This window comes from Macaca fascicularis, chromosome 13 (genome assembly GCF_037993035.2).
Source record: "Macaca fascicularis isolate 582-1 chromosome 13, T2T-MFA8v1.1".
Taxonomy (NCBI): domain Eukaryota; kingdom Metazoa; phylum Chordata; class Mammalia; order Primates; family Cercopithecidae; genus Macaca; species Macaca fascicularis.
Window position 1 is genome coordinate 12176965 of NC_088387.1, and position 27951 is coordinate 12204915.

At 37.3% G+C, this 27951-nt stretch overlaps 1 protein-coding gene across 1 annotated transcript; it reads left to right on the forward strand.

Annotated features, from left to right (window-relative positions):
- The first annotated feature begins 482 nt into the window (after window positions 1-482).
- SLC5A7 (solute carrier family 5 member 7) lies at window positions 483-27951 on the forward strand. Its single transcript, XM_005575201.5, has 9 exons — window positions 483-723; window positions 2075-2303; window positions 6057-6170; window positions 6937-7092; window positions 11492-11640; window positions 15305-15448; window positions 19489-19642; window positions 21911-22128; window positions 23983-27951. Exons 2-9 carry the CDS (start codon window positions 2126-2128, stop codon window positions 24610-24612), a joined length of 1743 nt encoding a protein of 580 aa, XP_005575258.3. The 5' UTR covers window positions 483-723; window positions 2075-2125; the 3' UTR covers window positions 24613-27951.

Below are 27951 nucleotides of genomic sequence, written 5' to 3' on the forward strand. Positions count from 1 at the left end.
CCGCAGGAAGGACCCCTTCCCTCTCAGAGAGACTTCTCAGGAAACAATTTCAGACTCTGACCTGGGAAGAAAAAAACTTCTCTCCACTAGGCTTCCAGCTGCTGCTGCTTCTGAAAATATAGTCCTCTGAGACCCTCCCCATTCCCAGCTTCCAACCATAGGGATGAGAAGTTAGATTGGGAATGACCCTAAGGGATCTCTGCCCAGTTTTCTGGAGGAGGAGAATGGAGTGGCAGGTACTTGCCTCGGGATGGGGATCCTATGGCTGGGGATACATGGCTGGCAGCGCCGACCAGAGTCCAGCCTGCCCCCCAGCTCCTTGGGCCCCGTTTCCTTCGCATCCCGCACACCCACCCTCCTCGCGAGGGCAGCTTCCCCAGCACACGCCCCAGCACCACTTTCCTCTGACGTCCGCCTCCTGAGCTCTGACGATCGCCCCCGCCGGCCGCCCTTATAAAGGGGACTTTTCCCAATACTCGATCGATTGCCACCTCGCCCGGCGCCGCGCGCCCTCCGCCGGCGCCCACACCTGTCAACTCCGCGCGCTCCCAGGTTCTTGGAGACGCCGGGTGAGGAGCCGCCTTGACCGACTGGCCCCCCTCCGCACTGCACCCTTGCCCCACCCCGCACCCTCCCTTTCTTCACCCTCGCACCCACACCCCTCACGGTGCCAGGGGGCGGCGGCCCCGGGCGGAGCGCTTTCGCGTGCAGCTACCACTCCAGGTAGGAGCTTAGCGGGCATTCCTGCGCCTAGGGGCCCGCACCCTCGGAAACGCCTTGGGCACCGAGCCCGGGCGGTTTTAGAGGGGAGGGACGCGGCGTTTTTGCCTCTCGGTGGGATGCAAGGGCGGGTTTGCTGTCTGGCACCGCTGCTGTCAGGGTGCAAGAGGCTACAAAGTCTGGGCGCAGGAGATGGGTAGAAGGGGCCGAGGAAGGGCCGCAGGGGGCCGGGAGAGCATCGGGCTGCCGCGGAGAGGAACTTGCCTGCTTGGTAGCTCACAAAGGCAGAGACCACCCAGCCCGCGTGCGCTTCTTTTGCCTCTTTTAAATTCCAAAGAGGCTGATTCTTTTCCCCAAAGGCTCTTCAGCCACCTGCATGCACAAATATCAGAGTTTCCCCCAGAAACTTGTGTTTGAGAGTTTGGGTTCAGGGAACAGCCGTGGTCACAAAGGTAAAAAGTAAATAAATAAATAAATAAATAAATAAGAACAAGAATTTCAGAAGGTGAATGCTTTCCAATCTGCCGTTTGTCTTCTAAGAGTCTTGATTTTAGTATCTTTGATCCTTCTGTTGTGCTTTTAGGCAATCGTATTTAAAAAGCAACAACAGCCACAACCACCACCACAACAAAAAACCTTTTCCTGTATGTACCATTAATGGGGGGTGATGAATTGAATAAAGGATATTGGGCGAAGAAGATCAAGAGAGTGGACCCTTTAAACAGAAAACATACTTAGTTGCTATAGTAACTTGAACTACAGAAACTTGTTGAAAATGTGGAGTTTGATGTGTTTTTGAAATGAATTTTTCTAAAGATTTTTTTTTTCAGATATTTTTATATCAGATTACTACTGAAGCCATTCTCTGAAGTCGTTTGAAAGGACAGATAAAAGAATGAATAAATTAATGGATATTTTAAAATTTTCAGAATAGTCATTTGTAAAACACTTAAAGTGAATAAATAATTCTAGAAGAGTAACTTAGTTCCAAAACGCAAATACAGCTCTACTCTTTGTAAATGATTTGACAGTTACTGAGTTAAGATATACACAAGGTTAATTTTAAATTTAAAGTATGTATGAAACACACAAGGATTATGATTCCATTTATTAAACTACATTTCCATTTTTTTTTTCTGTTTCTTGCAAACTCAAAGCAATGTTACATTGTTAAATAAAAGTAGGATAATGTAGTGGACACTGATTGGTAACTGCCCATTTTACATGTGGTTTCAGCGTTGTATTCTTTCTGTGAGTGACACAGGGTCTCTCATGATCCAGCTGGTTTACTCCTGGCTGCCTACGTGTGCATAGTGCTCGACTGATTTATCATGCATTCCTGTATTTTCTTCAGAAGTCTTATTGAAGTAGCCAGCTGCAGAAGAATCTGGATCATTAGATAAAAATGACTTTCCATGTGGAAGGACTGATAGCTATCATCGTGTTCTACCTTCTCATTTTGCTGGTTGGAATATGGGCTGCCTGGAGAACCAAAAACAGTGGCAGCGCAGAAGAGCGCAGCGAAGCCATCATAGTTGGTGGCCGAGATATTGGTTTATTGGTTGGTGGATTTACCATGACAGGTACGTTCAGACGCCGCCGGCTCCATGCAGTCCTCCCTTCCTTGGCATCTGTGTGTGTGCAGCGTGTGGCTTCAGAGTGACAAAGCAAATGTTGCTCTTTGTCCTTTGGGGATTCTTTATGTTCACTAGTTATATATATTTTAAAATAATTTTCTGTTCATTTAAAACCTAAAAATAAATTGGTTTCAACTCAGTAGTACTTGAACAAAAATGATTTGATAATAAATCACTGGACTGAAGAGCCATGAAACAAATCTTGGCTCTCTGGGCTGTTGAGTGGATGGAAACAGAGTGAAAACAAAGAGGTGGGGAAGCTGTCCTAGTATTACAAGCTATGTATCCGCTAATTAATGTGAAAGGCAGCATCTCAACGTGTCCAGTAATACGTGCATAAAGTTGTGACTCTGAGATTTAAATGATAAGTGTCAATGAATACCAACTAGTGATGGTTTTTAATCTGCATAAATAAATGTGGGGGTAATAATATTTCCAATTGAGTAATTCCCTGTTTTGAAACCAAATAATTTCATTTAATAACTAATTCCTCACAGGAAGACAATCGCATGTTATGACTCCACAGCACTAATAAAGAAATGTCATGAACCTTGTTATAAAAGGGAAAACCTAGGGCGTGTCCTCATAGGAATCCCCAGGCCACCATCTGTAGTCATTTCTCATTCAAACCTTCGTTATGTTAGCAGGAGCTGATATTCTTTCTTACTTTGCACTAAGGTGGTTCTGTTTAAGGGGTGATTTGTTTCTTTACTATATTCTTCCTGGTCATTGAAAATCATTCTGAAAACATCAACTTAAAATTATATGTTTAATATTTAATACGGTTGCACTAACAACACATATTTCATTACAGAGTCTTAGTGGAGTTTTTAAACATTTGCAACATAGCAGGAACTCTGAGTGTTCATTGGAAAAATATCCCATGGGAAATTATATCAAGTGATGCCCAATTTCAGTCTCGAAGTGCAATTTTAAAATGATTCACCCTGTGTATCAGGTAGTTTACCAAACCAGTCTGGGAAGAGGTCATCCATGTTCCGAACCCCTTGACTTTGGCCATCTGAAACCTACAGTGTTCTATGTGAGCCATCAGTTTGATCTTTCAGACATTGACATTTTATCTTTGTTTAACTCTTCACCCACTGTACGTGGATTCATTTGGTCTTTCTAACAGCACTATGATGACGCTCTGGGGTTAAGTGAAGATCCCGGGTTACAAGGTTAACAAGGACCAAGGCTGCAGGCAGAACCAAACACAGGTCTCCGGTGGCCATGCTGGCGACCGCCGCATGCTGTGCCACATGCAGCCCTGTAACTAGTTTCACTTTCTTTCTTTCAAAAGGTGCACAGTTTGTAAACACTGTAGAAAGAATAAGAAAGCTGCTATATATCAAACTATGTTGTTTATTGAAAATAATTATAACCCTCTATATTCTCATTTAATATTCTGTTCAATATGGTCATAAAAATAATATTTTATAATTTGCTTTTACCATTTAGAAGGTTTTTTTCCAACCTAATAAGCTATTAAAAGATACAGAAAATATTTGAATAATGCTATTTTTTATAAAGGGCCATGATCTTCCTCAGTTTGTAAAACTATTTTTTTTCTTTCTCAGAACTCAAAATAACCTGGTCAATATCATAATTCATTTAAAATCTGAACCATACTACCTAACCTTGTCAGATTGATTGACTTGGATATATTTTATAAAGAATAGAGATTTTTTAAAAATGTTGATTCTTTTAAAAGTGAGTATAGTTTAAGAGTTTGTGATCTCACTCATGGATCTGACGCAAAATATACAAACATGGAGAGCAAATGCTGTTACAGAAGAGACTAAATTCATTTAAAAAGGGGACTTTTAAATCTTAGTAAGTAGTCAAGCCCTCACTTCTATACCACAATAGTTGCAATGATTCAGGCACTCATTTTCTTTTTGGACAAGGGACAGTGAACTTACACAATGACAAATGATCACTAATGAGCTTTGTATTTGTAAGACCATCAGACCATTTACTTTATGCAGTGAAGCATTGACGCGTTAGCAATTCCAGTTACCTAGTAGAAAGATAAAGTCTCAAGTTTTCTGCCTGTAAGAATTTATTTCTTCAGGTCATGGTTACACACACAGTGGAAAAAAAAAAAAAAAAAAAAAAAACAATTTAAAAAATTTCAGCAGGGCTTAGAATAAGAAAACAAATAATGCCATTTGTTATTTGTTAACACTGGGTGTAAAAGCTACTGCAAAGGTGGGAGTGATTGCTAAATATGTATTTGGCTCCAGGATTTTATATATAAACTTTTCATTTAAATGTACTTAAAATTCCTATGTAGGAAAATCTTTTTATGTCAACCCTAAGACTCCCTCTTCTTTGCTTTGTATTAGATTAAAAGCCAGATAAATTTTGGCACAAACACAATAGAAATACATCCTAGGTAGTTTTGTATAGATATTATTTCATTTACCTACATTCTAACTGTGAGATTTTGGAAAATTCATCAGAGTTAAATGTTATTCCTAATGGGATGATGCAATCTATAATTCAGCCTCATATCTGATAAATTTTTTTACCAACCTGTGACCATCATAACTTTACACAAATTCTGCATAAGGATTGTTTTGAATATTTCAACCACACTGTAACCTCAAAAAGGTATAAACTGCAAAGTTTAGTGTTCTCTTCAGCATTAGTTTTTCAGCAAGGATTCAATATTATACTGTTTCCTCAGAGAAAATGGTACTAGTATTACATTGTCTATTCGGAGAAAAATATTAATCTGTAGCTCATGCTTGGCTCAAACCTGTCAAGTCAAAACTTATTTTCTTTGGTTCTTTGACCTCCTTCCCTCAGCTATTATGCTACAGAAATTTTATTTATCTGAATAAGGCATTTTTCATTACTTATTGTCAAATAGTAAATACCTTACTAAAAGATCCATATTAAAATATAGAATTGCAAGTATGTACACAGTTCACATTTTATATTCTTCTGAGTGCTAGGTAGTCTAGGCCTTAAGGTAACATTTAAACTCACTTTGGACACCTTGTAGTAGAAGGTGTCATCTCGATCCTCTCTTCACTCCTAATAATTTAAGGTAGTAAGTGCAACTTAGTGGTGATGGAGATAACATTTGCAAGCTCCGATATCCCCAGAGTGTTCGAGAAAGACTATTTCTATCAGTGAGAAGCACGCTTCCACATACATACACCCACCTACATACATGCATGTGTTCACACACGCATGTACACACACATACCACTCCCTGAGGACAGTATGTAAACATCAATACAATTAAAATGGAAGGACCTTGAAATAAAGAAATTTTACCCCATGACCTCAGACTATATTATATATAATATCATGAAAATATTGCTGACTCAATGCATTTAGAAAACATCCAGGGCAGCACTATCCAATAGAAATATAATGTGAGCCGTAAACATAACGTTGAATTTTCTACAAACCTCTAAAAACAAAAAGAAATAGGTAAATTCATGTTAATAATATAACTTAGGTAACTCAATTCATCCAACATGTTTTCATTTCAACATGTGATCAATGAAAGAAAAAACATTTGAAATCTGGTGTATATTTTATATTCCTAGAACAACTCAATGCAGGCTAGTCACATTTCAGGTGCTCAGTAACCTCCAGTAGCCACTGGTTTGGCAGGGAGGTGTGGGTGTTAACAGGTAAGGCAGTATCACTCCCTCACTTTTCATTCTGTTTCAGCTACCTGGGTCGGAGGAGGGTATATCAATGGCACAGCTGAAGCAGTTTATGTACCAGGTTATGGCCTAGCTTGGGCTCAGGCACCCATTGGATATTCTCTTAGTCTGATTTTAGGTAAGTGAAAGTGCAAATCTCAGTGACTCACTCAGTAAAGCATACAGAACAAGAGTGTAATAACAAGTGGAATAACCAGTCAAACACTGTAAATAACCATTGTAAAAAAATATGTCCCCTGAGATCTTTAAGGAGCCGTTACCAGAAATTGGTAAGTAGCAGAACACTAGTGCTTAGATTATTTGATCTCTTGGTTATGGAATATATTTTTAAAATCCTTTGATCCTGTGGCTATCAGCACAGTGAATTTCTTAACGTAATCATGTTTTATTTCTTTCAAAACAAGTATGGATATATCATTAAAAATGAATCAGCTTGAAATGTACCTGTATTTCTTTTAGCAAGTCAAATGAATAAGAGGTCAAAAGTATTATATAACAGAAGGTACCTCATTTTTTGGGCACTCAGAAGGCTTTTATTGAATCTGTGCTTATTCAAAACCTCTAAATGCTCTGTTGAGTGATAGATATGCATCGAGGCATTTAAGTGAGCGATGTGTTGGTTCATGTTTTTCAATTCACATGCCTCAATGAGATCCACTTGTCTTTGGACACATACAATGGTAAGTGTACTAAATAATTTACATTAGATTGCTAAACCTAATATTTAGAGTAAGTTGGTACTGTGTGCACATTATATTTCAGACTGGTTCCTCAATCCATACAGGTGTTCTGAAAAATGCATTTCCCTTGAGAAGTGGCAGTATAGTAAAAGACTATTATATTACATTTTTTTATTTCCTCCTAAACACTCGCTTAATTTTTAGGTGGCCTGTTCTTTGCAAAACCTATGCGTTCAAAGGGGTATGTGACCATGTTAGACCCGTTTCAGCAAATCTATGGAAAACGCATGGGCGGACTCCTGTTTATACCTGCACTGATGGGAGAAATGTTCTGGGCTGCAGCAATTTTCTCTGCTTTGGGTAAGACCCAACTAAGTTGTTCTAGCTGCATCTCCGCAGTGAACTAAACATCAATCAGATACACAACCTTACTTTCTTCAGCCTTGGCTTCTGAAGACATTTTTATTAAAAACATATACTGAACCTTATTTATATGCATAAAAGCTTAATGGAAATTTTATGTTTATTTGCAATATGGTGGCAGAGGTTAAATAAAACCTCAGCCACACTTTCTATACTTGAATTGCCTCTTTAGACCAATAATCATGAATTATTATGATCAATTTGCTTTTATGAGTCATATATGATTTTGAACAAAGCATAGTGAATTAAGCATAGCTAAAAAGTGCAGTTTACTTAAAAGAAATGTTTAAAACAAGGATTCATGAGCCAGGGGTTAGTGAGAATACTAACATATATTTTTGACGTTGAATACATTTAAATAAATGACTTATATCTTAATTTCTTCCAATAAGTGTTGTTTCTGCAAACTGAGAACTTTTTACCATTGTTTTCCCTCTAATAACTGCCACGTTAATTGGCATAAACACAAATATAAAACTTAGATAGTTTAGATAATTCCCAAGACAACAGTGTTGCATGCTATTCTAAAAGCACTAATATTTTTAGAGATGTTGGCTTTTCAAATAAAATGTCTAATTAAAAAATATATAAAACAAAGTCAGTTCCAGCAGTAAATAACATTCCTGGAGAAGTGAGATATCACTAACCCTCTGCTGACAGAGTAGGTAAATAATGTAAGTCACATGGCAAAACTACAAACTTGAAATATTTCAATAAATTGATATTATAAAGCTCAATGTTATGGTTTAGTAGTGGAAAAAAATAAGTATGGTAGAGTGTAACAAGAATTTCCCCTTCAGTTTAAATGTCTTCTCAATAACTCATATGAAAAAGTTTGCCCATGCCTTAGCATCTCCTCAGCTCCAATCTACCCTTAGAGACAGGCTTAGATGTACCACATGGGGCCAGTTGAGAATGTTGGACCTGACTGAAGCTGTTGAGGCAGCTGGGAGATGGAAGCTCCCCATAAAGGCGTGCACTGCCCCGCCTTCAGCACATCCAATTTCATCCTGCAGGTTAGTCAGGACTTTTTTGATTCCCAACTAGAAAACAGAGTGACTGTTGCGGAAACAAGAGTATTTGATCGTTATAAAATACAGTAAGAACTAGGTGGAAAATGCTGCACTTCCCTGGTGCTGGATAATAATACTCTACACCCACTGCTGCTCTTATGTTCTAATGATATTATGTGTAAAACTACACCTTGCTTTCCACCTGCCTCTCATTAGTTGAGTTGCAATGGGGGCTTATTTGCCATTGTTTTCAACACCAAAAAATTTTAATTTTAAGAACAAATTACCTGCTGAGGTATCAAAAAAGGAGTGGGCTGAGTATATAACAAAATACAAAATGCTCACTCATTGAATAAAGATCAACTTATATAATAGAGTCCTGAAAAAGAATAGAATTAATAAGCTAATGCTTCTAAAGTATTTTGGAAATATATAGTAACGAAACTGTGAACTTTGTTATAATTAGTTTTGTATATATGTGTGTCTATGTTCGTGCCTGTATTACAATATACAGTCAGGTTAAGGATGTAGATGCATTCTGAGAGATGCATCAGTAGGCAATTTTGATGTTGTGTGAACATAGAGTGTACTTACACAAACCCAGCTGGTAGCACCTGCTACACACACAGGCTATATGGTATAGCCTATTGCTCTTAGGCTACAAACCTGTGCAACATGTTACTGCGCTGAATACTGTAGGCAATTGTAATGCAATAGCTACAACATCACTAAGCAATAGGACTCTTTCAGCTTCATTATGATTTTATGAGAATTTGTGTATTTGTGGTTCATCATTGATGGTAACATTATTATGTAATGCATGATTACATATATAAAATATGTTACTGTCTGTATCTTTCTACACACTCACATGCACACATCTATCAAACAACATATGTAAAAACATTGCTGCAATTGCTTGAACTCTTTGAGGGGGAGAGAGAGAGTGTGTGAGTGTGTGTGTGTGTGTGTGTGTGAAGTTACTTACTGGGTACTATGTACGTTATTTGGGTAATGAAAGCACTGAAAGTCTAAACTTCACCACTATGTAGTATACCCGGGTAACATCATTGCAACTGTAATCTTTAAATTTACACAAATAAAAGGTAATAGTTGGACTTCATTAAAATTTAGTGTTTATTACAAATAATTTGATATATTCAAGAATATATAAGATCTATTACCACCTTAGTGTGAATGTGTATAGTTCACCATTGAAACATAGGAGAATCTTAAACTATTTTCTTGGTAGAAATTGACATCTTCCAACTCTTTAAAGAAATGTGTATTTATACTCCTAACAGCTCAAGTTCAGTGGATTTTCATAATTTTGCAGTGCATTTATTTTATAGCTTCATGAGTAGACTAATATTTACTAGCATACCTCAAAGTGTCACTTTGTTTTACTTACTGCAATTGATTTAATTATTCAGAAAATATTTTAGAGACATTTTTATCTAATTTTAATAGTGATAATGGAGAGGTGATTGACGTCTCTAATATCTCTGAGTTACAGTTAAGTGACAGCATCTACTAGGACCCCAAATCTTTGAGATTTTAGTCAGGTAATCTTTATTTTATAATTGGACTTTTCATAATTCATGGTAGGTAGCTTAGAAGTGTTATTAAAGTGGAGAACTACACACACACACACAAAACAACAAAGAATTGCAAGTTTCAATTTGAAGTAAATGATCTCAGGAAAACAATTACTTTTCAAATATCTATGAAACAGCTCAGTCAATTATCTAAAGTCACTCATCTATACTTGATCTCTCTTCTTTGTCTTCTTTCTCCAACTTCTTACTAGATTTTTCTTTTTAATGGGTCTTTACTCCGGAAAATAATTTTATTTTATCGCCATAGCAAAAGCATTGAAAAATATTTTGTACTGATATTTTGGATCAACACATCTTATATTGAGATAATGTAGTTTCATCTCCAGTGAGCTGTATATACTACTAGCATGCCGACTGAGGAATGGGGGTAGCGTGTAAGACCACTCAGCTGGCTGCAACTGATGATACATAAAACCACAGATCCATTTCATGTATGCATTTAATAATGTGACATGTAAACTGTATAGTTTTGAGAACAATAGGGAAAGGACTAGTAAAGCAACAAGTGAATTATGAACTGTCAGTCCAAGAACCACAGTGGCCCAAACTTGTCATACCTCAATACGTTCAGTGGAAATATAAGGACCAACAAACACAATAAACAATGTTATAAGGAGAAACATAAATTTGATTTCTAAGAGAAGTTTAAAATTTTGATGATGAAAATTACTTAAAAAAGTATGATATTCAAATCTTAGGCTCTTCAGTATATTGGTATCCTAGGAGCAGGACTGGTATATTCTACCAATTAAATAAAATAAGAGTGATCTGTCACAAATTAAAGCGGGAGAGAGTGATTAATAACATTTACCAATTTGATAATTTGTTCCTACAAATTTTTCTCAATTCTTTGCCGCCTTAACCATTTGTTAGCTATCAAAAGCTAGCAGGGGGCGGAGTAAATGCAAAATAGCAAGTGAATGTTAATTGTAAAATGTGGAAATGGATGATCATGTTTCTCAGAAAGCCTTGTGTTTTTCATAGATGTGACTAATGTATTTCATATACAGTTATGTGCCATGTAATGACATTTTGGTCAATGATGGACTGCATATATGACAGTGGTCCCATAAAATTATAATACCATATTTTTACTGTTACTTTCTCTATGTTTAGATATGATGTTTAGATATTCAAATAATTACCATCATGTTACAGTTGCCTACAGTGTTCAGTACAGTAACAAGCTGTATGAATTTGTAGCGCAGGATCTATAGGCCATACCATGTAGCCTAGGTGTGTAGTAGGTTATACCATCAAGATTCGTGAGTATACATTGTGAAGCTGCACAACAATGAAATCACCTAACAACACATTTCTCAGAGCCCATCCCTATTGTTAAGCAACACATGGCTATATTTGATTGAGTCAGAGTTCCAGATAGTGAAATTATTTTGAGTTCTCGTAATGTAATTAAATTTCTCAGTAATTCAGGGTCTTCCATAAACATACTACGGATCTGTGTGTCCTCCACATAAATAAGTTAGCAAACCACTCATTTCAGAAAGCAAAAGTGTGTGTCTCACTGAATTTATTAAGATATACAAATTTCAATAGAAAAATTAACTTTAGGTGTTATCATCCACCACATTTCATATGAGAGAGAGACAAATGTTGTTTATCACTAAACTTGCACTGTGTCCTTATACAAAGAGCAGAATCTGTCTGGGCACCTTGACCACAGCACTCTCTTGTTTGTTTCAGGAGCCACCATCAGTGTGATCATTGACGTGGATGTGAACATTTCTGTCATCATCTCTGCACTCGTTGCCACTCTGTACACCCTGGTGGGAGGGCTCTATTCTGTGGCCTACACCGATGTTGTTCAGCTCTTTTGCATTTTTGTGGGGCTGGTAAGTGGGAGCACCCAAGATTCTCCTCCTTTTTTCTGTAAAAGGCAATGTATTTCATACTAACTCTTTAAAAATTAGTAGAAATCTTATTTTCCCTCATGAGTAATACATGCTAAATCACATATTATATGAAATTTCAAATTTCTCCATAAATTAATTAGATGAAAAACTAGTCATTTTGATAACATTTGACAGAAAAGTGTGCTCTATGTTGAATTGTTAGAAAGGTCTAGGTCTTCCTTTCCTTCATGCCTAGATTTGATGGAAACGTATGCATGATCTCCTTTGAGAATTTAAGACAATCCATTTTCCTCGGCAGAGATAACAAAATTCAAACCTTAGTGGCAACCTGTACAAGTCTCCTTTTATGTTAGTTGGTGAATTCTAAGAATGCTCATAAGACATAGAAATGATCCCATTGGAAAACTGTGGATTTCAAATATTAATCATCACTATTTGTGGTCTAAAAACAAAGACAATTCATAATTATATAAGGCACCAGAAAGATTTATTATCTATTGTTTTTATTATAATTATGAGACATGAGTAGTATTAGCACTATATTAAAAACACTTGTGTGTGTCTGAACACATTTTAGTCAATGTTGAAGAAATGTGAACAGTACAGTTATGCATATAATATTCAATACCTAAGATGTAGCAAAAGAAGTATAAAAACTGGTGTGTCCATGCTGGGCTAGGGTTGTCATAGGTTCACATACATTATTTCATCATACACATATATTATCCCAGTTGTAGATTCTGTAGCGGCAATGCCCTCCTGCAAAGCCCACGGACAGAGCAAGCTAACACTAGAGATCATGATTCATTTTCCCAAGGATGGTTAAGTACTCTTGGTTCTCCTCATCTTTATGTATTTATCTTACAATGTAAAGCATTTCATTATATTTTACTTTTGACACTAGACTCTTAGAAATTAAAAATGAAGAAGTAATCTCATGCTCTTCTCTCCTTTTCATAAACGTTCCAGCATCTCTAATAATGTCCTAGAGGAAAAATTTTAAAAAGCGGACTACAATTAGATGTACAGTTTAACTATGAATTTACATGTGCCAGCAAAGATTATAATATTTTCTCTTTTTCTCCTTAGACATTTTGCATTTCGTGGAATTTCATCCATTCATATTGTAACTGAATACAAGAATATTTAATTTACTCAAGGACTCCCACTATTTCTATTTAGATTACCAAAATTAAGTGGACTGTACTGAAATTCTGATTTTTCCTTAGCATCAACATAAATTTCCAGAAATAAAATAGGGAACATAGAAATAAATCCCTCTTCAGAATGTCAGGAGCCAGGTTGGTTTGGCAACGACAGCTCTCATAACTGATGTACTAGGTATTCTAAGAAACACAACCCAAGGGAATGAACCTATTATTGATGATATATGTGATTTCTCATTGCTTTGTATGAGACTAGAACTTAAAACCCATGGGTGCATAAATCAAGTATACAAGTGTAAAGATGACAGTGCAAAGATGTTAGAATATTTTTTCTGCCACAAAATGTAGCCACATTGATAAGGAATGAAGTTTTGTTGGTTACTAGTTAAGGCCCTATTGAATTGGCTGAATAAAAGACTAAATGATGTTGTTTTCCAAACTTTAATTACTGTATGAGCATACATAATTAATCAACTTACCCCTTAAACGGTCTTTTTTCAAATTCTCTAGTATTATTGATTTTATCATCACCCCCGGAGCTCCAAAACTGTACACTTGAGGTTTTTCTGTTCATTTTCCCTCTCTCTGACCTCTCTCTCCTTCTTGTAATGTAAGGGTTGTTGACTTGCTCTTCATAATCCTTTTTAGTACTGGTATTTTTTCATTCCCAGTGTCACTGCTGTACTTCAGGCCTTCATCTAGGTGGAGCTGAAATCACCTGCCACTGTCCCTGACACTTCCTTTTTGCTAAACTCACTATTCATGTCTATGTTATTAAATTTCAAAATAAATTCCACTGAAATCTTTTTAAGACTTAAAAGATTTTTTTCTAGCTTCCAGTTGCCTGCAAAAACAAAATACAAATCCTTTAACTTGCAATGTGGGTTTTCTCCACACATCCATCTTTATCTCTCCCATTTCCCCAAACTACTCCCGTGCCAGCAAAACCCGTCACCAACAGATGTGGGTGCACACACATACACACACACAAACACACACCACATATTCTTCTATTCTTTGCCTTGCTCCATCTAAACATCTCTTCCTTCAATTCTTTATTATTCTACCTGTTATTATCGGGCCCATCTTTGAAGGCTTATATGTCACCCATATATTTCTCAATCACATATTTTCTTATTACTTTAATGAATGGATATCTTTCCTTAATTCACAGAAAACATAAAAGAGTGTGTGCATGTATACACATACATATATATACACACACACTTCCACTTCAAGAATTGTGTGTATATATGTGTGTGTGTATACACACACACTCTTTTATATGGATATATATTTCAAATATAATTTTTAAAATATTTTATTTTATTTTATTTATTATTATTATTTGTAGAGACCAGGTCTCATCATATATCCCAGGTTGATCTTGAACTCCTGGACTCAAGCAATCCTCCCACACTGGCCACCCAAAGTGCTAGGATTATAGGCATGAGCCATTGTATCTGACCATTTTTTTTTTTTCTTTTTTGAGACAGGGTCTGGCTCTGTCACCCAGGCTGGAGTGCAGTGGCTCAGTTACCGCTTACTGCAGCCTCTGCCTGTCAGGCTCATGCAATCCTCCCACCTCAGCCTCCCGAGTAGCTGGGACTACAGGTGTACACCACCACATCTGGCTGATTTTTGTATTTTTTGTAGAGATGGGGTTTCACCAGGTTGCCCAGTCTGGTCTAGAACTCCTGAGCTCAAGCAGTCTGCCCACCTGGGACCTCCCAAAGTGCTGGGATTACGGGCCTGAGCCACAGTGCCTGGCACCCATTTATTTTTTTTGAAATACAATTTTTTAAAAATTTAGATGGAGTCTTGCTCTGTTGCCCAGGCTAGAGTGCGATGTCCAATCTTGGCTCACTGCAACCTCTGCCTCCAAGGTTCAAGCAATTCTCCTGCCTCAGCCTCCTGAGCAGCTGAGAAATACAATTTTTTATTAGAACTCAAGTTTGTGTTATCCAACATTTAACAGAAGAGGAAAACGAAAACAATCCACATCTCTCCCCTCCTCCCACCACCCACAAACAAGGGGATATATATCTCAATAGCTACCTATCTATTTACGTGTGTGTGTGTGTGTGTGTGTGTGTGTGTGTGTGTATGGACAGACAGACACAGACAGACAGAGACAGATAGCTGATAGATAGGCAGGCAGATAGATACATAGATAGATTGATTGATTGACAGATATTTCAAATCTAATATTTTCTTCCTAGAGATTTTGTGTTGCTGCTGCTATAGTTTGTATGACATGGTATAATCAAGCATTGAAATAGTCAAAGTGCTATTTTAATTTATCTAAATCAGTATTTTATGGTGCCCAACAGAAAACAGAGAACATGATTTCCGGTCCTTCTCTGTCTGAACTGGAGGAATTACTGAGCTGTGCAGTGTGTGAGGTGTATAAATCTTGCATCTATCAGACAGTTGAAAATCATGGCCTAGGGCTCCAGTGTCACTTTCTGTTGCAGTGGATCAGCGTCCCCTTTGCATTGTCACATCCTGCAGTCGCAGACATCGGGTTCACTGCTGTGCATGCCAAATACCAAAAGCCGTGGCTGGGAACTGTTGACTCATCTGAAGTCTACTCTTGGCTTGATAGTTTTCTGTTGTTGGTAAGTATTGCCTTTATCTGAGGAATGTGATCTAAGTGTTCCTAAAATCAAATTTATTTTCACGATTTTCATATTCATAGTAAAAAAAAAATGTGCTTGTGGGCTCATGGCCATTTCTGAATTGAGGACGTTCTCCTGGGAGGGTGGAGCCAGGGCCGGACTGTCGTGGCTGACAGTGTCAGGGTGGAGAACAAATGAGGCCCTAAGGGGACAGCGCGAGGTGTTCTGTGTGGTGTGTCCTCATTTCCGTTGTGATGTAAGTCAAGGAATAACATGCCCTACCCCTAGAACTTTCCCCAACCTGAAGGCAAAACCTCGTAAAAGCTTTATTTTGTGTTTTGAATTAAGGCATGAAACCCAACTTATGGAATAAGTCTCTCATTCACTCTTGAATTACAGAGTAAGAGAATTACTAGTGCTAGAGGCCCTAAGTGAGGCGGGTTGGAAAAGTACGTGTCACTCGGGAAAGATGCCAAGAGAGAGGCCCTCAGGAGCCAGAGGAAGCTTGAAAACAGGCAGAACTTTGGGGCAAAGGTGCAGGCACTTTGAGGAGAACATGGAAGAGATAATGGCCAATCCCACTGAGGCAAGAGGGAACAACCAGAAGAACTGACCAGATTTTATGACTGTGCTAATTAGAGGAGTTAGGCCTGAAAATAACACACTGTATTTGATTTCAACGTAAGAAATCGACTATGGTGGAGTGTGGTGGCTCAGCCCGGTAATCTCAGCCCTTTGGGAGTCTGAGGTGGAAGGTTCATTTTGAGGCCAGGAGTTTGAGAACAGCCTGGACAACATAGCAGGACCCCATCTCTACAAAAATAATCTTTTTTAAAAAAGAAATAGATTACTTGTTCTATTAAACTTAAAGGTAAATTGGTTATTTTTGTTTTCTCTGTAGAAGTTTGGCAATATTGTATGACTTTGTGATCATGGCACGTGGCTGAATTTTAGCATTATCTCAACATTCAAAGTAACTGTGTCTTTTCTAGTAAAAATGTTTCTAGTAAGGGATAGGAAAATATGGGGAAAATATATATTTCCAGTGGTGGACTGGAGGGCTTCTTTGCCTAAGGATTGTTGAGAAATCTGTTGGCTCTCATTTTTCTGGAATGGCTTAAAATTATGAACTGGAGTGAGAGTAAATATGTATATGTAACTATACCTGCATAGTAGATGTGCTTATGGTTACATCATAGAGATGATGAGACTTAGAACAGTTAAGCAATTTGTCAATAATCACACCATTGTCTGAGTTAGAGACTGATATAGAATATTAAGAACTCAAAGTCCTTTCCCCTACACCAAGCTTTAGTCTTCAGACTATTCATCTTTAAAATAAGACATTGTATAAAGTGATTGCTAAATTCCTTCCAGCTTTACAAAATTATATGACTTAGTCGTATTCATGATTCAAATTGTAAGACAAGTTAAAATGGTACATGTTGAAGAAATGAATAAACTATAGAAATCAGCCTTGAAATGCTGCATCAATAGTCTTGATCTTCCAGTTGTCTCTCCTACATCCCCTACATGAAGATGACTTGTCAAGTCCTGCTAATGATACTGTCAGTGTATCTCCCGGTCACACATGGAACCTGCCCACTGTCCCCATGTTTGCTCTCTATTAGGTAGACTGCATTCCTTACCTGGTCTACTATGATAACCCCCACCAGTCTCCCTGATGGCAGCCTGCCCACCTCTTACTCCCCCATGCCCATTTTCCATATTGCTAACTACTTTAGTCAGTTTGGGCTGTTGTTACAATTTACCATGGACTGGGTGATGTATAAACAGAAGAATATAATTTTTATAATTCTGGAGGCTGGAAATCTGAAACCAGGGTACCAGCATGATTAGGTTCTCAAGATGGCAGTATTCCAGGTTGCAGACTGTCCACTTCTTGTTGTGGCCTCACATGGTGGAAAGAGGGTGAGAGAGCTCTCTGGCCTCTTCTCAAAAGGGTCCTAATCCCATAATGAGGACTCCACCCTTATGATCTGATTATCTTCCAAAGGCCCCACCTCTGAATATGATCACATTGGGATTAGAGTTTCAAGGTATGAATTTTAGGAGGACAAACATTCAGTCCATTGCATCATGAGAGCTTCTGTTTGTAGATGAAGTCAGACTTTACCCTACTTAAAAACTTCTGATGACCTAAATGTCCAGGGTGATGAATATGTAATTTATGATGTGTCAATCCATTCAAGTCATTGACATGCAAGTTGTCAATTAATGATATATTGATAAAACAGGTCACAAAATGAAAGGAAAAGGTTTTGGAAGAATGTAGACTTGAGGAATGGGGTTATGAATTTTAGAATTTTTCCCTTTAATTACTTTTGAACATATATGGCTTTTATAAGAAGGAGATTGTTATGGTATCTATGTAACAGATACTCTGCTTAGCCCAAGTGAGACCATGATAAGACAGACGTCCCCACCAGAGCCCAGTGAGACAGACAGGCAGTTAATGAAACCTCAATACATTGTGCTACGGCAAGCTCATTTATCAATTCATTCATTCGTTCATGTGACCAATATTTATGGAATATTGACTTTATGCCAGGAAGAGAAGTAGCAGTAATCTAGCCAAAAGTGTGTTTCCAGCTTCTCCTGCAACCACTCCCTCACTCACTGACCTTCATCACACCAAACACCCAGTGGTCTCAGCTGCCTGGTTGCTGTCGTTATTTTCTTCTTTCCTATTAGTTTCTCTCTCAGGTACTCTCTTCTCCCTTGATCTCCACCCATGAAAATGCTCTCAAAGCCTACGGACAATCTGCACTTCATTTCTGCAGGTTTTCCTGTTAACATGCAGCTACCCTTTCTCTCTTCTTACCACCTCTTTCTTATCGCAAATAATTAATGGTTTATCATTTTAATTTCCATACAGACCTCTTTATATCATGCAACAAATTGCATTATAGTTTAAACATTTTTGATCGCATATGCTCAATAAGAAATTTAAGCACATTGCAATAGAGGTATGTATATCTATCAGTTGCTTATATATTCTGTACTGATATATGATGTAAATCATTGAATAAAAGCAACCATACAATATTTAGGTGCAAAGTAAAATACATAGAAAAATACAAAGTAAAATACATAGAAGTTCTAGTATTTTATTTGATGCCGGCTGTATTGCCTTGAGCACTCTGCAGTGCTCACTTTGGAAAACACCACATACATTTACTCTCCCAGTAGAAAGTAAGTTCCAGGGAAAGAACCATACCTTATTCATGTCCTTGCTTTTACAGCCATTAAATTGCCTGGCACATGATTGGAGTGTAAAAATATTTTTGGGTTGCACTGATTCAGGTTAAATGTCATACTTTCAAAATCTTAATATTTTTTGAGAATATTTTATGATGGTTGGAACCACCAGATGATAACAAATTGAAGGCCTCTAGGGTAGTTTAAATGCAGTTCAAAATAGGTAAATAAATGAAAAGAAATAATTGCTCTATGTAATTATAGAGAAAAAGAACTTCAGGAAATTCTGCACAATTGAAAGTTGATGATACATTGTCTTAGTTCAGTTGGGTAACAAAGCATCATAAACAGAGTGGCTTATAAACAACACAGGTTTATTTTTCACAGTTTTTCACATGGTTGGGAAGTCCAAGATCAAGATGCTGGCAGATTCACTGCCTGGTGAGGATTCGCATCCTCATAGAAGGCACCTTCTTGCTGCCTCCTCACATGGTGGAAGAGAAAAAAAACTCATTTGGCTCTCTTTTATAAGGAATCCACCCTCATGGGATAATTATCTCCCAAAGTTGCCAACTTGATACCTAATACCATCACCTTGGTGATAAAATTTCATTGTATGAATTTAGGGGGAACATGGACATCAGATCATAGCAAACATAATGATACTAATTGATGTTTGTGACTACATGCCACTTTTTAAAATACTTCTAAGTTGTACTTATGACTATTCTAAATGTGATTGCAATAAATCTCTTTTAAAAAAAATAGAATAGATGTTTGCCTGTAGTTCACTCTCCATCCTTGTGTTTCCCACACAGATGCTGGGTGGAATCCCATGGCAAGCGTACTTCCAGAGGGTTCTCTCTTCATCTTCAGCCACCTATGCTCAAGTGCTGTCATTCCTGGCAGCTTTCGGGTGCCTGGTAATGGCTGTCCCAGCCATACTCATTGGGGCCATTGGAGCATCAACAGGTAAATCTCTTGTAGCTTCACCACATGTGCCAGTTAGTTTACAGTCCCCACCCAGACACCCTTCTGTCCCACTTCCCTCTTACCTCCACATGGTGAATTCTTTCGCATCACATTTATGTTTATAAATTTGTTATAGCATTCAGTAAATTGTGTTATAGTTCAGCGGTCTCCAATTTTTTATTTTTATTTTATTTTATTTTGTTTTATTTATTTATTTATTTTTAGTAGACACAGGGTTTCATCATGTTGGTCAGGCTGGTCTCAAACTCCTGACCTCAGGTGATCCACCTGCCTTGGCCTCCCAAAGTGCTGGGATTACAGGTGTGAGCTACCGCACCCAGCCTCCAATGTTTTTGATTGCTCACTCCACTACGCAACACTGGCAAACACACCCTCCTTCCAGTTGTGGTATATTTATCGATTGTTTATATGCACTCCTGTCAGCAGTGTATCTCAACCAAGGCTCCTGCTGACATCAGCTGGGGAATGGTGGGGGGATCTTTTAAAAATACAGACATCTGGCCTACTTCACAGGAATTTTATTTCAATAACTGAGGATAGAGACAAGCACTAGTGTTCTTTTAAAACCCCTAGGTGAGTTGAGAGCCAGAGTGGAGAGTCACAGGCTTAGAGAAGTTTACCTGTCATTCTCATGACCTCCCTAAAGATCACTTTGAACTTGAGATTTCTGCTTTACATCTTTATTAGATTTTAATTAGGAGTTTTCTTTCTTGAAGAAAGCAATGAATAAGTGTTTAGGTCAAGACAAGCTAAGAAACAAAGTCACTTAGAGAATAACTTACTGAAAAACAGTTTTGAAAAAGGAGCATTATGAAATGTTTATCTCCATGTTAGTCTCTATGTGGAACATGTTCAACAGCTCACCTTTAACTTAATGAAATGTATTAATTACTCCTGACCATTATGTTCCTGTGTTGTAACTTTTAAGAGCACTCAATGAAAATACATCATGTTAATTCAAATTTGAAGGCATCTTCTAGGTAGAGGGAATAAAATAGATTAAAGTTCACCTTTTGCCCTGTTGTATTTTGTAAAGGTGATCCAGGGTAATGTTCCTACGGCAACTTTGACTTTCAGTTAGTAGAGTCTTTTATTGGATTGTTTAACTTTTAGGAGAGCAGTCCTGGTTCATAGTGTAGATTCTCCATTCCAGTTGTTCGTCCAGGAGACAAACACTTCAAAAGTTGTAAAGATGACTGACAAAGGTGGTAGGTAGTGTTTGTCTTTGAAAAAGGATAGTATTTCTCTCACAAGCAGAAAACATATATGAATGTGTGTGTGTGTGTGTGTGTGTTTATTGTAGGAACACAGGCTAACAGAAACAGCATTAAGCCTATTTTTTCTTGGATTAGATACACATTCTTGTTTGTTATTTCTGTTATTGTAACATCTCAGTTAAGGCCACAAAGTTGCCTGCATGTAAGCAGGTTTTGGAGACAATTGTAATAGAAAATGAGGGAAGAAAAAAATGGTAGGATCCAAAAAGAACAATTCTTATTTGGTCCAATGATCATGATATTAAAGAAGTTCAGCAAATAAAAAGCCAACTATGGTAATGTACATTTAAGGATTCCATAGTTTTTCAACACATGCTACAACTAAATAGTAAAGAAGCTATGTATTCAAAGATAAATCTGTGTTCCAAGTCTTCTTACCCTACCACAACCAAAACTTCCTGAAAATTTCAGCCACATGACTATACTTTTTATTCAATAAAAAGGGACTGTTCTTAATCCAGTGAAATTCTATGCAAGGTGGAAATAGTTGAAAATTAATGCTGAGGCAGCTTCAAAACCAAGTTTATGTACAGAGAGATGATGGCTGAGAATAGGCCTACTATTGTCTTTTTTTCATTTACATATGAATAACTGAGCCTTAAAGAAGGAACAGTGAGCGTCCCACCACATTTCCAAGTGGTCGAAGGAATACTCTAGAATTATGTTTATAAGCATTTGTTTTCTATGGTTCTATGCCATGTAACACCATCACTGTAGGAAGGATATATATTTCTTACTACCAGTGTCTGTGCAGGCATTGTGAATAACCCTAATTGTAACCAATACCCTTTAGAAGTCAGGAGACATAAGACATTTCCACTTGACCAGCACATGGACTTCACACCTAAGCAGACTAATGTACATGATTCTGAGTTTATTTCAAAACAACCTAGTAAATAGGATGACCCCAGATGGATAAAGAACATTTGGCTCTTTGGTTGTTGTAATGGTTGTTGATTCTGTTCAACAGACTGGAACCAGACTGCATATGGGCTTCCAGATCCCAAGACTACAGATGAAGCAGACATGATTTTACCAATTGTTCTGCAGTATCTCTGCCCTGTGTATATTTCTTTCTTTGGTCTTGGTGCAGTTTCTGCTGCTGTTATGTCATCAGCAGACTCTTCCATCTTGTCAGCAAGTTCCATGTTTGCGCGGAACATCTACCAGCTTTCCTTCAGACAAAATGTAAGAACAGTTTCCTTCAACCTGTCATTTACTAGCGTTGCTCTTGCTGCTGCTGATGTTGTATTTGTTGTATATACTTTATTATATATTTGTTAATATTCTACATTAAATCTGACTGTACTTTGATTAAGCATATGAAATTAAATAACAAATTATACCTATGCTGAATGGATGCTATCAATACATGTTATTATTCATGTCAATACTAAAGGGAACAAATCAATATAATTATTTCCCAAGAGGTACAGTCACAGGGCTATCATTTAACCTTCTTGTCTTTCTGATGAAAGAGTAATGAAACTTAAACTATCTACCAAAACATTTAGTATAATTAAATTGTCTATGACACTGGAGAATCTTGGTGGAAGCAGGGCATGGTAAGTTGTCTGACACGTATTTTTGTAACTTCTGAACTGTTTTATACTTGCACTCCCTAGTCCACCTTTGTTAGAAGATATCCTCTCAATTTGATTTTCTTTATTGAATCAAAGTGGCTGCAAAACAGCATGCTTCTTGCTTGATTAAAGCTTTGCCTCGCTCTAGGTTTTAGTTAACAAAACAATCCCAATGTTTTTGCTTTTGCCTTGTTTTGTTTTGATTTTTAAAAATGTAACCAAAGGAACTCCTTGGACAAGGCATTTTCTTCTTTGTTTTTAATTTTTCTTTATGTTCTGGGATACTTGTGCAAAACGTGCAGGTTTGTTTCATAAATATACATGTGCCATGTGGTTTGCTGCACCTATTGACCCATCCTCTTAAGTTCCTTCCTTGCACCGCCCCCCCTCCACCCCCTAACAGGCCCTGGTGTGTGTTGTTCCCTCCCTGTGTCCATGTGTTCTCATTGTTTAACTCCCACTTATGAGTAAGAACATGCGGTGTTTGGTTTTCTGTTCCTGTGCTAGTTTGCTGAGGATGATGGCTTCCACCTTCATCCATGTCCCTGCAAAGGAATGATCTTATTCCTTTTTATGGTCACATAGTATTCCATGGTGTACATGTGCCACATTTTCTTTATCCAGTCTATCACTGATGGGCATTTGGGTTGGTTCCATGACTTTGCTATTGTAAATAGTGCTGCAATAAACATACATGTGCATGTCCTATTTTTCTTTTTTTTTGAGACAGAGTCTCGCTCTGTTGCCCAGACTGGAGTGCAGTGGTTTCATCTCGGCTCACTGCAAGCTCTGCCTCCTGGGTTCATGCCATGCTCCTGCCTCAGCCTCCCGAGCAGCTGGGACTACAGGCGCCCGCCACCATGCCCGACTAATTTTTTGTATTTTTTAGTAGAGACAGGGTTTCACCGTGTTAGCCAGGATGGTCTTGCTCTCCTGACCTCGTGATCTGCTCGCCTTGGCCTCCCAAAGTGCTGGGATTACAGGCGTGAGCCACTGCGCCCGTCCACATGTGTCTTTTCAAGAGCACCAGAAGGTGGTTAGCTTTAAGGATGGTGGCACTTCTACAAAGAGATAAAGTAGGGATGGCCTATGATCTGTCAATGCCACATAAGAACTGTCCCCTAATATGTAAAGTGAGGAAATCCTCCCGTGCTTTATTATACCTCTCTGACACCGTGTTAGCTCATCCTGCCTTTCCCCCTATGCATTCAGGAAAAGGCCTAGGTGGCCTACGTGTCATGCATCTGGTACACAGAAACCCCTCCCAAAGGTCCACCAAGGAAGTCACCTTAATTGTTTCCTTTGGGTGCTGTAGCTGTATTGAGTTTTCCCATAGATTGAGCCATTTGAACCAGGGGAATTCTTTAGACTAGTTTTGAAGCAAAAAATGTGTCTCATTCTTGACCTACATGAGTCAAGACACTGTGCAAAAAGCTGACACTGTGGCAATTTCTTACAGGCTTCGGACAAAGAAATCGTTTGGGTCATGCGAATCACAGTATTTGTGTTTGGAGCATCTGCAACAGCCATGGCCTTGCTGACGAAGACTGTGTATGGGCTCTGGTACCTCAGTTCTGACCTTGTTTACATCGTCATCTTCCCCCAGCTGCTTTGTGTACTCTTTGTTAAGGGAACCAACACCTATGGGGCTGTGGCAGGTTATGTTTCTGGCCTCTTCCTGAGAATAACTGGAGGGGAGCCATACCTCTATCTTCAGCCCTTGATCTTCTACCCTGGCTATTACCCTGATGATAATGGTATATATAATCAGAAATTCCCATTTAAAACACTTGCCATGGTTACTTCATTCTTAACCAACATTTGCATCTCCTATCTAGCCAAATATCTATTTGAAAGTGGAAGCTTGCCACCTAAATTAGATCTATTTGATGCTGTTGTTGCAAGACACAGTGAAGAAAACATGGATAAGACAATTCTTGTCAAAAATGAAAATATTAAATTAGATGAACTTGCACTTGTGAAGCCGCGACAGAGCATGACCCTCAGCTCAACTTTCACCAATAAAGAGGCCTTCCTTGATGTTGATTCCAGTCCAGAAGGTTCTGGGACTGAAGATAATTTACAGTGACCCCATCTAAATAAAATACTGCTTTAGCAACAGAACACTGTAATAGGGTAGTTCTGGAGAGATGATTTGCAGCATACAAAAATATATTTAAAATATAAACAATGTTCAGGAGGGTAAAAATTCATATAAAGTGCAGTTGCACAAATACAAGCCAAGCTAGAAGGAAGCACCTATGAAAGCAACAACTTTCTTTCTCATCCATAGTAATATTGATTTTGATGCTAGATAGTTTTGCTAGGTATAAAAAATAAAGTTCCACTGAGAGAACAAAGGGCCAAATAGAGCATCTATATTTGTTACAAAAAAGGGAAGTAGATGTGAAAGAGACTGAAAAAAAGGAAATTGGATAGTTTTGATACAAACTTTGTTTGCTTATGCACTGATGAGTCTAGTTTCATTATAGCACTGAAGCTATGAGAATAACTTCAGTCACTCCCTTGAATGGTGCAATGAATTAACCAGCTTATTTTTCTTAGTGCGATGATTAACCCCTTCTTTCATGTTCTGAGCTATAACATTTGCTGAATGTGCAATTTGTTATTCTTTTATTAATGGCATGTAGTATGAGCATGGGCAAAGCAAACACAAAAAAATATTATGTACTGGCATTTATTTACGTGCAAGGTGATAGGAAAATAGAATCCATCTTTGTAGAAGAGCACTGGGTTAATTTGTATGTTTCCGTAGCTACTGTATGCATAGAAAGAGTACTTGAAGGATTATTAAGCAACCTTAAAGCAATAAGTTAATTAAGCAGAAGGTAATAGGAGGAACAGTACATTTTTATCTTTATGTCAAGTATATAAAGTTTTGCTCCATGATAAAATAAATATATCTAAATTAATATGTAAGTTAATATTGGAAGTGAAATTGGGCCTTATGTAAGGAGAGGTAGCTACACAGCATCAGTTATGGTTAACGAGAGGCACACTGCTAAATTTACATATATTTCATTGAATGATTATTATGGGAAGCCCTCACAACACCTCATGATAGTAGTAAAAATGAGAAAAAAACAAACTACTAATTTTTAGATATTCATTAATAGGAAAGATTTAGTGTTAAGGGATCTACTCTTTGGCACTTTTTCACATAAGCCAGTCTTAGAGACTAGACAAATTACTACTACAAAAAGTACATAGTGAATTTTAAAATGTAGAGGAAAGCAGAAAATAAAATAAGTTCTAAAGTGAAGAAGCCATCAATTTTAACATTTGATGTCTAGATAACATTCATGAGATTGGTCATTAAATACTGTTTTGCTCCTTTTCTGCTGTTACACATACACACTCATAAACACACGTGTGTGTGTGTAATGATTTGTGTCCGTTTCAAGTGTTTTCACACCAGTCACACATTATAGAAATAACTAGAGCCATTTCTACAAAAGCAAAGTGAAGTGATGAGCTGAAAAGTGATCAGGGAATCTGATCCCATAAAGAAAGTCAGTCTGAATTGTTGAAACAAAAGCACTTTTTTTTTTTCAAAAATACTTCTTTTTTGCAAATCATGAACAAAATGAAGTTAACTTAGTGTTTAACATTAAGAATGAAAGTTGTATCTTGACCCTAGAATTCCTTTCATAAGATTTAATTGTAATTGTCTCAAAGCATCAGATAATACATCTTTATCATTAAACATGAATTTAATGTCTAGGATAATTTTTTAAAGGGGAAATTAAATAATTTTATATGTCTCATATTTTCAGTGCTTTATCAAAATTTGATGTGAATATTACATTGCATTCAAAATCTTCACTGAATATCACATATATCTAAATGAAAAGAGAATTACTTTTCTTCATCTATTTTCTCAGAATCTATTCAGTACCCTATGGAGTACATGGAAGGAGTATATTTTTTGGAGCCAGTAAGTATGGGAGTCCATGATTCTCAGGTATTGAAAGAAAAAAGAGAAAGGGGCAAGAAATTCATTAAATAAAAAACCACAGATATTAACACATTTGACACATAAAAGTGATGAATTGCTGGAGACTACAATTCCTGGCAAACACCATTGTTCCAGATGCACCATGCTCCCCAGCATGCTACCTGAATGGTGGTTTTTATCCAACCTGTCACCCTGAGCATCTGTCTCAACCTGCTGAGGCACAGGCTTCCACCACGTGCATCAGGAAACACTCACTCATACTGTCATATAATGCAACAGGGAGGCATCGTCTCCTTACAGGTCTCTTTACATTGTACCATTCCATTAGGCAACAATTGTCCCAACAACCACACTTAAATTCAGTGGGGAAAAAAAGGTTAACATTAAAAATTTCTTCCATGTAATTCAATTTCTCACAATAGACGGAAACGGGGAAAATGTTTGCCCTGTTCAAAATGCTAAAACTAGATAACTTAAATTATTTAAGCCAATAAATAATATTATATTGTATTTAACCCATTATTCCTCACCTACCCTCAAAGTAGGTATATAAAAGACTAGTTTGTTATTAATCCACAAATGTGCTAAATGTTAGCAAGATGATTTTTAAATACAAAAATGGTTTAAGATCGCAAGGAAGGAAACAATGGTCACAAGGTCTTTACTTAAGCACATTTGCGCATAAATTTCCACCCAATTTCCAAGACAGTTGTATCACAAAGCTGTGAAATGTGCAAGAGTATACTTTTTACCCATCATTTGCTTTGTTTTGACAGAATGAGTAATGCAGACATTTATGTGTTCTTCCAGCTTCAATCAGTAAACCTGATTTTCAACATCTGCCCTCAAATGAAAATACAATAAACAAAACATTCAGACACTGGCTATATTAACCTTGGAAGGCAATACCTGTGGATTAAACATTAGAAGAAAACATATATTTTATTTTCATACTTTTGATATGATTGTAACATATTTCTTGAGTAATTTAAATGCTTCTTTTTCCCACACATATTCAAATCAGCAAGCCTGTAGCTGCACTGCAATATCAACAACTAGTTGTTTCAAACACTCAGCATCCAAATACAACTTCATTGCTAAACTTACAAGGAATGAATTTTATGTGAATATGAAATGAGTATAAGCTTAAAATAAGTGAATCTAATATAATGGCTATTCCTCTTTTTACTTGGAAATAATAAATTAACATTATATTTTAAACATAAATTATGATTTCTTTTTCTGTTTTAGCCTTCATGTAAATTTACAATGGTATAATATATAATTTATTGTAAGTTTGCTACTTCATAGACAGATGCATATAATGGTTCCAGAATATATATTTTTGTCTGTCAAAATATTATATAAAATTATGCCTAAAATAAGTAGATTTGCAACTGTGTAAATGTTTAAGTGTAATGGCAATGTATTAAATTGTGCTGGTCAATT

Coding starts and splice junctions, on each gene's coding strand:
- SLC5A7 (XM_005575201.5), top strand. CDS start 2,126: ATGACTTTCCATGTGGAAGGACTGATAGCTATCATCGTGTTCTACCTT. Junction 2,304..6,056: donor TGGTGGATTTACCATGACAG/GTACGTTCAGAC, acceptor ATTCTGTTTCAG/CTACCTGGGTCGGAGGAGGG. Junction 22,129..23,982: donor AGCTTTCCTTCAGACAAAAT/GTAAGAACAGTT, acceptor AATTTCTTACAG/GCTTCGGACAAAGAAATCGT.